Genomic DNA, 10,306 nt, shown 5'->3' on the forward strand with positions numbered 1-10,306 from the left:
CAGATCACTCTTTCCTTTTGTTAATTGCAATCTTTTATGGCTCTGTATGTTTTCTGTAGGGATGAAAAATAAGTATTACTTCAGATATAGTTTTACTGTACTGTATGCTTTCCACATATCTTGCTGCTTTCCTTCAAAAAGTAAAGCCTATTTGAAGCACATTACAAGCTGTATTGCCTACAGACTTCTCAGGTATTCTTTAAGGCAAGCCAAGATGTTTTCACAATGGCACTCCTGCAATTTCAACATCTGATAAATAAAGGCATGACAATTTTCCTCCAGCTGTTCTCTTTGATATTTAATTGTCCTAAACTGGTACTTCCTTTTCAAAGTCTGGGGAAACACAGGCATATGGGTACAGATGAGTTTGTGAGAAGTAACGAGAAAAGGAACTTTTCTGGCCTACTGCATTTCATGTGAAGAGTGAGAAACCTTAGTTTTTCCACTCACATCTAGGATGTGTAAAGGAACAGCCTGAATCTTTCGCAATATTTAACTTGAATATGTTTTTACACAATGACTCCCTATAAAACTCTTCTACTGAATAGTCATAGATTCAAAGGCAGCCACAATATTATGTCATTTATTGGTGATACATCTTTGTCTGCTTCTTAACTGGATTGATGTCTTGGTTTGTGGCACGAAAGAATAAAGAAATCTTAAGAATCAAATATATTGAACTTTTTAAAGTTGTTGAGGATTTTATACATCAATGACTTCTTTTAAGCACACAAAATTATAAATGCTATTGTTTCTACATGGTAGCTCCACATCCAAAGAATGAAGATATATTTTATGCTTCTCTTTGCTTTTTTTTAAATCAAACCATGTTTCGGTTGTTTTATAAACTTGCATTACAAATGCACTTACACATTCCAATTTTTTTTTATTCTACAGCCTAGAAATATATATGAACAGTATATAAATCAAGACAAGTTTCCTCTAGAAAAAGTTTCAAGAGGCTGCTCTTTGCTGTCCTTTTAAAAATAAAAGATCTCATATTTCTAGGATGTAAAATAAACCCCAAAAAGACAAATAAGTATCAGCTATGTGTTCTTAAGAAACATGCTTCCTGCCTAAGACTGTGCATATGTACAATTTAGCTATAATAAATAATAAAGTCTGAAAAGCTACACAACTTTTAGAGTTCTTCTGTATAGTAGGGTTTGAAATATATCTACCCTTAAAAACCTCCTTATCTCTTCAAATTTCAGATTGGTCATTCTACCCTACTCTTTACTTACCGTTTTGTTACATAATCCGATACAATGACAAATGGTAGATGCAAATTTTCAATTTTAAATAAAGCCAAACATAAAAGCTCTTCATAAATGAAATCAGCTTTATTTGCTAAAGTTGTACTGTGTACAAAGGAAATTACTATAATTTACAATACTTAAGTACAGAACATTGGAATTTTTTTTGCTTCCTCTGGAAGGAAAGTATCTTAGAATTAAAGAATTGTTAGAATCAGACATTGATAGTAGCAATAAAAATATAATAATAAATACTTAATATTTATATAATCTGTTATAATAATTCAAGCATTTCAGCATTAACTAGTACGTCATAATCTTCCTCCAATATGTAAGTAGAAGTCTCTTTTGTAGCTCACTGAAGAAAAAAGTATGACTCATCGTGAGGGTATTTCCCTTTGTCTATTTTCACAACTGCCAACAGCAGAGCTCCAGGAGGATGGTGAGCAGGCAAGCAAGTGCAAACACTGTTTGCTGTATTCTTAGCCCATTAGAAAATAGGCTGGTAATGTCTTCATTTTCTGATTTCAGTTCTAAAAAAAATAATATATATATATATATATATCTCAAGATAATAAAATAGTCAACGATCAAACTAGGTAAATTTTAAAACATGAGGATTTTCAACATACTTTGAAAGTCCTTTGACATCTCACAGGTACTTAAGTTAAAGGTATCAGCTGTTAAAGCCAATCAAAGAGGCTATTCTCAAGGGAGAGATGTGAATAGATGTCCCATCAATGATTGTTTGAGGAGCAACTGATAGCACTTATCAGCTCTTGCAGGCATTAATCTGAGAATAATCAAAAGTAAATACCAAGCAAAAGCAGGAGCAAGATCTTCACAAGAGGTATGTGCTCAAGCCTGCATGCAGCCTTTTAACCTTTCTTTTAAGAAGAGGAGCAAGATTTATTAGCACAAGCAGAAAGCCTCATCCACATGCACGTGAAAGCCACTGAGATCCTGGTCAGAGGATTAACAGAAAACTCTTCACTGCCACCTTTATTGAGTATGTTAAGCTGCGATCAAGGGTAGTAAGAAGTAGAGTGCTTTTACTAGTATGGCAAGGCCTGTTAGGTCTTTTTGCTCTATAATGGGAAACAACAGTGCTGATTCGAAGGTAAACACGCAAGGAGCCTGAGCATTTAACTCTTCTGAAGAGTTTAACCTGCAAGTTGGGTGCCACACATAATTAGTCAATACAAAATACTTCAAGGCAAAAGTGGTTTTGACAGTGGCTTTTTGTTGTGGTTTTGTTTGTTTGGCTTGTTTTGCTTTGGTTTAGTTTTGCGGTTGCAAAGACAGGAATGTCACCTTTCCTTTGCATTTCACTTTGAATTTGTGGGCTTATCACACACTAGGACATATCCAGGGGACTAAGAGGCTCAAGTTTTGAAATTTATATTTACTTCTGGGTTGATGGTATAACTCAGGAGTCATAACTTGATCAAACTTCTACTCAGACAGGAATCTGGTCAGGAAAAAGGAAGTGGATAGTTCCTTCAGGTGGAAATGAATCTTGAAGCTACTTAGGTCTGTCCCTGCTAACTAGTGACGTCGGCAGAACTGAAGGAAAGTATATTACAGCGTGGGATTGAGACATCACGGATGGACAAGGTCCAGCCAAGGCCAGGTTGGATGGGGCTTTGAGCAACGTGGTCTAGTGGAAAGAACTGCCCATGTCAGGGGGGTTGGAACTAGATGGTCTTTAAGGTCCCTTCCAACCCAAAACCATTCTATGAAGAGCGAGAATATTTTGCACTCAATTTACCACTGAAAAGTAATGTAATGTAAATCTACTATATGTCATCTCAAAGTATTGAACATAGTCTAGATCTCAGTAGCCTGTTTTCAACGGAAAAGCACCTGCAAAGCAATATTTAAGTTACTATACTAGCTGATACTGTGTTTTCAAAAGTACTCATACTTTTATAAAGGAATTTTCGCAAGCTGATGTATAAAGACTTAATAGGCTTTTGAGGAGATTGGGTATTACTGTTTTACATTGATATGGATTATGGCTACACATTTTCTGTGAAGTGTGCTCAGTCTTAGAACTCTGTATAAGATTTTGAAGATTAAGACAAAGATCTTTATTCAAGCTCAGGCTAGTTTTCTGACATTTATGTGTTAAATAGCTTATGCAAGCACATGCAAATTTTCAGTACTTGTTTCTCTAGTGTGACACTGTTTTCTACTTCTACCACACCAGCTTACACTGCTGTTCTTTCTCTTTTCTCTTTCATCTAAGAAACTTTTTTGTGTGTTTAGATGTAATTTAATTGTACAAATTCTCCTGGTTTAGTGGGAAGTCTCAGACATTTTTAGGTTTTGCAGAACAGAGAAAGTATTCATCTCTGTAATTTTCATTTAAAATTGGAGGAGTTTCGTACTGCACAATTATAAAGATCAGATCTTGAAGTGTTTCTGTGATTTTCTATACAGGCAAAACCAGTATAATTTACTGTCTTACTGATGGATTCTCCAAAACAAAGCAGACCACAGCAGAAATCTAAATAGAGCACATACAGCATCCTCTGAGTATCCCACCTTTCTAGATCTGCTATCCACAGGATAAAAATGGTTGGTTTAATGTTGTTTCTTACCACAGTTACCGTGCATTATTTCTGAGAGACAGTTCAGAGTACCATATCCGCACCGACACAGCCAACAGCCCTTCAGCACCCAGGTGCCATGGGCAATGCTGCCACAGTTGCTGTCAAGAATAAGGGAGACATTTGGTATATCCCTGATCCCTCCACAGAAAATAGCCATTCAGAGCAGCTCTCTCACTCTTTCTAGTTTTGGTCTGTTTTTTACCTTTGCCGCTCATCGTGTTCACAGTATCTGCCAGTGAAATGCTTTTGGCAGGCACAGAAAGCCCCTAGGATACAGGTCCCTCCGTTTTGGCAGCAATGTCTATTCAGTTTTTTACCTGCAAGACAAAATTACAGAGCCTACCAAGCATCCTGGGGATTCCGAACCTCCCCTTTTCGTCACTTGGTCTCTCTCAGGTCTCTCCAGCTGCCAAAGGATCTTAAGGATATGTAGTTTTATTGTCTTTAGAGACAATAAAATTATCTGCCTGTTAGGAGTGTTTGTTCAGTTAAACCCAGTTTGTTTAGTTAAGGATTAGAAGCAAACTACTAGGGATTACAGGATGGTCAAGAAGCAATGCCTGGCAAGTCCTGTAGTAGCAGCAACATATACTGAAGCTAAATATTTCACTTTGACAGAGGCAGGTTTCAGTCACTGTAACAAAAGGGACATTGTCACAGGGAAGTGGTGCTTATGTTTGAAGAAAAGCAGCTTTGTTATTGGAAGAGTTGCTCAGTTTTGAGAGAGGAAAGCTTCCTTATGCCTTTCTCAGACTTCTGGAATTGAGTACCAAGCTAGAACTTGATATATGTGGAAGGAAACAAGTCTGTTCTTGTTTCTTTTCTTTTAGTACTGTTGCTTTCTGACAGCTCAATTTTTTTTTTATTTTTATTTTTTAAAATTAAACTCTTTTTGGTCATGAAATACGGTGAATTTTAAAAAATGGACATAATTTTACAAACACCTTTGCGAATCCAAGGGACCAACCCTTTCTTAATTCCTAATAATTTTTCCTCTTTTCCATTACCACATTTTCTAGGTAAGAGATCCCAGTTCTACCTAAAATTGTTATCATCATTTTCTAAGTGGCTACAGGAATGATTTAAATGAGCAGCCACAGAAAACCAAAGGGCTGGAATCTTCCCGGACAACAGTCAAGGCATTACTGCTATAAAGTATTTTAATAAGCCATTCTGTGGCGTTATTTAAAGAAATAATGTTACCTACTCTCTGTAATCCCAGTAAAAGGTACCACTGCCAGGGAATTTTGCTCCTTTCTGCTCTCATAACTCTGATTCATGTCACTGAAAGAATTTATAGTAGTCCCTTCGTTCTTGGGCTGCTGCTTTTCTGCTGTGGCATTGAGACTTTTCACATTTTCTTCAAGTTCTTCTTTTTCACAGCCTTGAAAAGGAGTATAAGATATGGAAAAGTAGCTTGTAAGGAAGCAATGCATACTGTAAATGTACACAGGGAGGGGTGGGGAAAACATGAAGTTTTCCTTACCTTTTCCCAAATGGACAGCCTGCCAGACCAGAGTCACAGTGAAAAGAATTCTACAAAAACAAAACAAATCAAACAAAAACAAACAAACAAACAAACAAAAACAACAAAAACCCAAAACCAAATAGCTGAAATAAATTTGTGCTAATAAGGCACAAACACCAAAACGAAGCTTGGGTGAGCAGGGCTGGGTGGGAGAAGATTTTTCAAAGCTTTATCAACCATTGATAATATAGACTATACATATTTCATGCCATCAGTAATTCTGCAATTCAAGTTAACATATTAAAAATACCTAAACTTGAAAAGGTGGCTGGGAGGGGATTGGGAGTGTGAGAGAGGGGAGACGGACGGGCAGAGAACACGATCATACAGCTTAATCTTACTTCGAGAAAGCTACAGATTCCATACATTTGCTGGTTGACAAGCAGTCAAAAATGTCTCTTTATGTACGTTTCTTTAACACAATACGTTCCCAGCAGTTACAAAAAAGCAGCAAAGGCAAGAGGAAACCAATTCACCCGCAGTTCCAGGTACATTTGTTCCTTTGAGCTTCCTACCCTGATTATCAGCAAAAAAAAGCACTGCTAAAGGGAAAAACAGCCTTGGCTAGAGAAGGTCCCTGGCAGCTCAGGCAGCCTTACCTAACATGATTTCCCCAGTACATCTTTCTTCAGCCTGAAACACCCGTTAAAGATCCTCCAGGAAAGCTTGAGAAGTAAGAGGTCCAAAGCCCCTCACTGAAGGCTGTTGCATGCAGCAGTCCTCACACCATGCACGGCAACGAGAAGGAGCGTGGATGAAATTTTTCTCTTTCTTTCCAGTTTACAACAACGTCGAAGAGACATAGTTTCCAGTTGCACAGTTTGCTGAGCCCTCACTGGCCGACAGGGACCATCTTTCCGACCTGGGACTCCCTGGCCGGCTCCCGATTTACATGCATGGCTGAAGGGTGGAGCAAAGCGGGGGGTCGTACTGCTGGCGGGGGACACTTAAGGGCCCATGACCACAAAAAAGCCCAAGCCAGAAAGATTTTAACTCCATTTCTTAACATAAAAAAAACCTTGTTATCATCACTTACAGGGTGGGAAAGAAAATACTGCTCTGCAGAACTGCAAAAGGTATATAATAAACTGCAGCAGGTATATAACAAAGGTTAAAACCCTTCAACCCTACTTATATGCTTTGTTTCTGCTAAGATTTTCCACAGGGGTCTCTACTTTATGAAGTTGTGCCACTTTGCAGCACCGACACTCCTTAGAGCCTGCATTAGAGATTTCTACCAAAAGTATTACAGAAAGCAGCATAAGGTTCTTGACAGAAGATTGTTGTCTCTCAAGAGCTGTTAATAGTCCTGAAATTCCTTTTGAGACTTATTTACTATTATTAAGATCAGACCCATTAGTGAAGCATTCCTAGCCTGAGCCCATGCAATATCAGCAGATAGCTAGATTTAATTTACCACCTATGCTGGAATGGCCTAGAGCAACTCACAACTTTACTTTGGCTCAGCAACATCAGCAAAAATTGATAAAAAAGCAGCTCTGGGCAGTCTTTTTTCAAATGGCTCTACCTGTACCTGGGGGTCCACATTGCCTCTACCTAAGCTGCAACAGGAAACTGCAGCAATACAGCTTTGTTTTGTTTTGTTTGGGTGGGGGGAGCATGCGGAAGAGTCATGCTTTCACTATGCTAGTGCAAAGCAAGCTAGTACAAGTTGCATCTTGGCTAGATATACGATCACATCAGACATATGGGTCAGATCTTCACTAAAGAAATGGCTCTACTGGCTAAAGACATTGTCATCTGTTGTTTGTAACTCTGTGGCTGACAGTTGTCAGCTTTGTCCCATCTAAACTAACGGTTTGGAATCTACGATCCCTGTTATCCAATCTGGATAGCTTAATTTACAGAATACTGTCCAAATTAATTCAACCTGCTTGACACTGAGGCAGATGGAAAGTGTTCTGAGGACATGTTCTTTCATGTCTCGTGTGTGGACATTGATCTCTAACAAAAGCATAGAAGTTTATGGCTGGAGATTTGAAACGGCTCTTTCTGTTGCAGGTAATGTTTGCAGGGAGTGCTCTGCTGGACTACATCAGTCCTAGTGGATAAGGCATTCCCAGTGCTGCTACAGCTATTGACTACAATTGATCTATCTATCTCAGATGTTTTCTTGTAGATGTAGACTAACTCCTTTAGCTTCATGATAATTTGTTTCATGTTTGTTACTTATTTAAACTGATTTAGATTAATCTATACTTGTTCCAGAAGTGTACTGAAGAACCTTGGTTTTTGGAACTGAGAGTCTGTCATCTACGTTTGTATGAAAGTCAGCTAAATTAACACTAGAAGAACTTATACACTAATACTTGTAGGTAAAGTCTTTAGTAGAAAGAACGTTACAATAAAAATCACAACATCTTAATCCAGGAAGAGATTTTGTTTTTCATATTTTAAAAAGCAACGATTTTGAAGAGGCAGATTGCTTTCTGCTATCTGCTTCTACCTGCTGTGATTCACAAGAACTTGTAAGCTAAGGTTTAGGTAGTTGCTTAAAACCTATCATATGTGTTCAGTACTGTTGTGACAATAGATGATATTCTGAATTAGAATTGTAAATTGTTTCACAAAAATGAAAGAGATGTCATTTTTGCATATATTTACAAAACATGTATGTTTGTTTAATCAACATATGAAAATGTTTACTTGTAGAACATACAATTCTAACTGCTCTTGCTTTCAGTAGCTGCATAACAGGGTTGGTATTTTGAATTTGAAAAGAACAGCTGCAGTTACATTTATTTGCTGTTTTTTGTTATTATATTAGGAAAAAAAATCAATTTGGCTTGAAGTTACAACATTCAGATGCTGAAATGCTGCCATTTAGCATCTTGTCAGTTTTCCCCCTTCTACAGATTGAAGGCAGAAAAAATAAACAGAAAAGTTGACGCAGGAACATCATACTTACTGGGTTTTTTACTAAATACAGTGTCAGTATAGTTCTTCTGAAGAGCTTTCCCGGGTATCAGACTCCCAGCCCTACACTGGAGCTAACTTTCAAAATGGGAATGCTGGTAAAGAAATACTGATCAATTTTCACTCCCTATGCCATTTGTTTAAGATCAGAAGTCATCCCTGTAGCTGCAAGAGCTAACAATCTGGGGAACTGTAAAGCAGTTGGTAAACATTTCTCACTGTAATACCTTATTTCTTCCTTCCTTCTCCCTACAGCCTCGCCAGCAAGGCACACATAGAAATGGGGACAACATAAATTGCTCAAATGCTGCGGTTGCCTGACTGCCCTATAGAGGTGAGATTGGTGTGACACTGTGGAAAAGCTCTGCTGTTTGTTGTTGATAGAATCTGCCAGAAAGTGATTGCTTCTGCCTAGGGATTTGCAAGGGGCTGCAGTAGAGGTAGAACTCCCTTTATCAGCTTCAAGTAAGATAAGAGTGGAGCCAACCAAGGAGCTGCTCCTGAGCATTTCAGTCAAACCCTTTGTACGCAGGAGATGGTTAACCATTAGTTAAGGGCCTTCACTGCTGTTAGTTCTGACAGCAGGTCAAGGAGCCTATATGGATAAGGGTGGCAGGAAAACATTGTGTTACTTTATTAGTCCACATAATTCCTCTTGTGCTTATCCAGGCCACTGTAAGTCTGTAGTCTACATCTTATGGCACCTTTTCCCAATGTGCAAGTTGACTGCTACATTGAAAAGTGAAGTGTGGATAATATGAGCTGTTTTGGGAATATTAGTGTTCCATACCAACTGTATTCCTGTGTAGATACTCAGTATTTCTAAAAGATTCAGAATCAATTGGTGCCTAAGGACCAGAGGTAGCGATGAAAAAAGAAAGAAACAACCAAAACTGGATGGATAGCCGCACGGAAAGAGTTGTCGTCAATGGCTCAATGTCCAACTGGAGACCAGTAACGAGTGGTGTCCCTCAGGGATCGGTGTTGGGACCAGTCTTGTTTAACATCTTTGTCGCTGACAAGGACAGTGGGATTGAGTGCGCCCTCAGCAAGTTTGCAGATGACACCAAGCTGTATGGTTTGGTTGATACCCTGGAGGGAAGGAATGCCATCCAGAGGGACCTTGACATGCTTGTGAGGTGGGCTGATGCCAACCTCATGAGGTTTAACCATGCCAAGTGCAAGCAAGGTCCTACACCTGGGTGGGAGCAATCCCAGGCACAGCTACAGGTTGTGCAGAAGGGAGATTCAGAGCAGCCCTGCGGAGAAGGACTTGGGGGTGTTGGTTGATGAGAAAATGAACATGAGCTGGCTTCAGTGTGCGCTCGCAGCCCAGAAAGCCAACTGTATCCTGGGCTGCATTAAAAGGAACGTGACCAGCAGGTCGAAGGAGGTGATCCTGCCCCTCTACTCTGCTCTCGTGAGACCTCACCTGGAGTATTGAGTGCAGTTTTGGTGTTCTCAACATAAAAAGGACATGGAACTGTTGGAACAAATCCAGAGAAGGGCCATGAGGATGATCAGGGGACTGGAGCACCTCCCATATGAAGACAGGCTGAGGAAGTTGGGGCTGTTCAGCCTGGAGAAGAGAAGGCTGCATGGAGACCTCCTAGCAGCCTTCCAGTATCTGAAGGGGGCCTATAGGGATGCTGGGGAAGGACTCTTCATTAGAGACTGTAGTGATAGGACAAGGGGTAACGGGTTAAAACTTAAACAGGGGAAGTTTAGGTTGGATATAAGAAGGAAATTCTTTCCTGTTAGGGTGGTGAAGCACTGGAATAGGTTGCCCAGGGAGGTTGTGAATGCTCCATCCGTGGCAGTGCTCAAGACCAGGTTGGAAGAGGCCTTGGGTGATACGATTTAGCGTAAGGTGTTCCTGCCCACGGCAGGGGGGTTGGAACTAGATGATCTTAAGGTCCTTTCCAACCCTAACGATTCTATGATTCTATGATTCTAAAAAACAAAGA

The 10,306-nt window shown here is 39.4% G+C and overlaps 1 protein-coding gene across 2 annotated transcripts; it reads right to left on the bottom strand.

The window, feature by feature from the left end:
- Window positions 1-1,480: 1,480 nt before the first annotated feature.
- LOC133270831 (cryptic protein-like) lies at window positions 1,481-6,269 on the bottom strand. 2 transcript variants are annotated; one of them, XM_061456376.1, is made up of 6 exons: window positions 6,002-6,269; window positions 5,361-5,410; window positions 5,082-5,258; window positions 4,077-4,191; window positions 3,863-3,972; window positions 1,485-1,789 (listed from the first exon to the last, which is right to left on the bottom strand). In XM_061456376.1, exons 1-6 carry the CDS (start codon window positions 6,022-6,024, stop codon window positions 1,665-1,667), a joined length of 600 nt encoding a protein of 199 aa, XP_061312360.1. In that variant the 5' UTR covers window positions 6,025-6,269; the 3' UTR covers window positions 1,485-1,664. The 2 variants fall into 2 exon arrangements, with proteins under 2 accessions (XP_061312361.1, XP_061312360.1); XM_061456377.1 differs by lacking the exon at window positions 5,361-5,410 and having other exon boundaries at window positions 1,481-1,789.
- Window positions 6,270-10,306: the final 4,037 nt, after the last annotated feature.

The sequence above is a fragment of the Pezoporus flaviventris genome, unplaced genomic scaffold (assembly GCF_033815535.1).
Source record: "Pezoporus flaviventris isolate CSIRO_AGI_PZ_B2104156 unplaced genomic scaffold, CSIRO_AGI_Pfla_v1 ptg000022l, whole genome shotgun sequence".
Taxonomy (NCBI): domain Eukaryota; kingdom Metazoa; phylum Chordata; class Aves; order Psittaciformes; family Psittacidae; genus Pezoporus; species Pezoporus flaviventris.

What these genes read in the sequence shown, in the direction of transcription:
- LOC133270831 (XM_061456376.1), bottom strand. Translation starts at nt 6,024, where the DNA reads ATGTACTGGGGAAATCATGTTAG. An exon ending in GGCTGTCCATTTGGGAAAAG is followed by an intron (nt 5,259 to 5,360) that starts GTAAGGAAAACT and finishes CTCCTTTTCAAG; the next exon opens with GCTGTGAAAAAGAAGAACTT. An exon ending in AATAATGCACGGTAACTGTG is followed by an intron (nt 1,790 to 3,862) that starts GTAAGAAACAAC and finishes TATTTTTTTTAG; the next exon opens with AACTGAAATCAGAAAATGAA.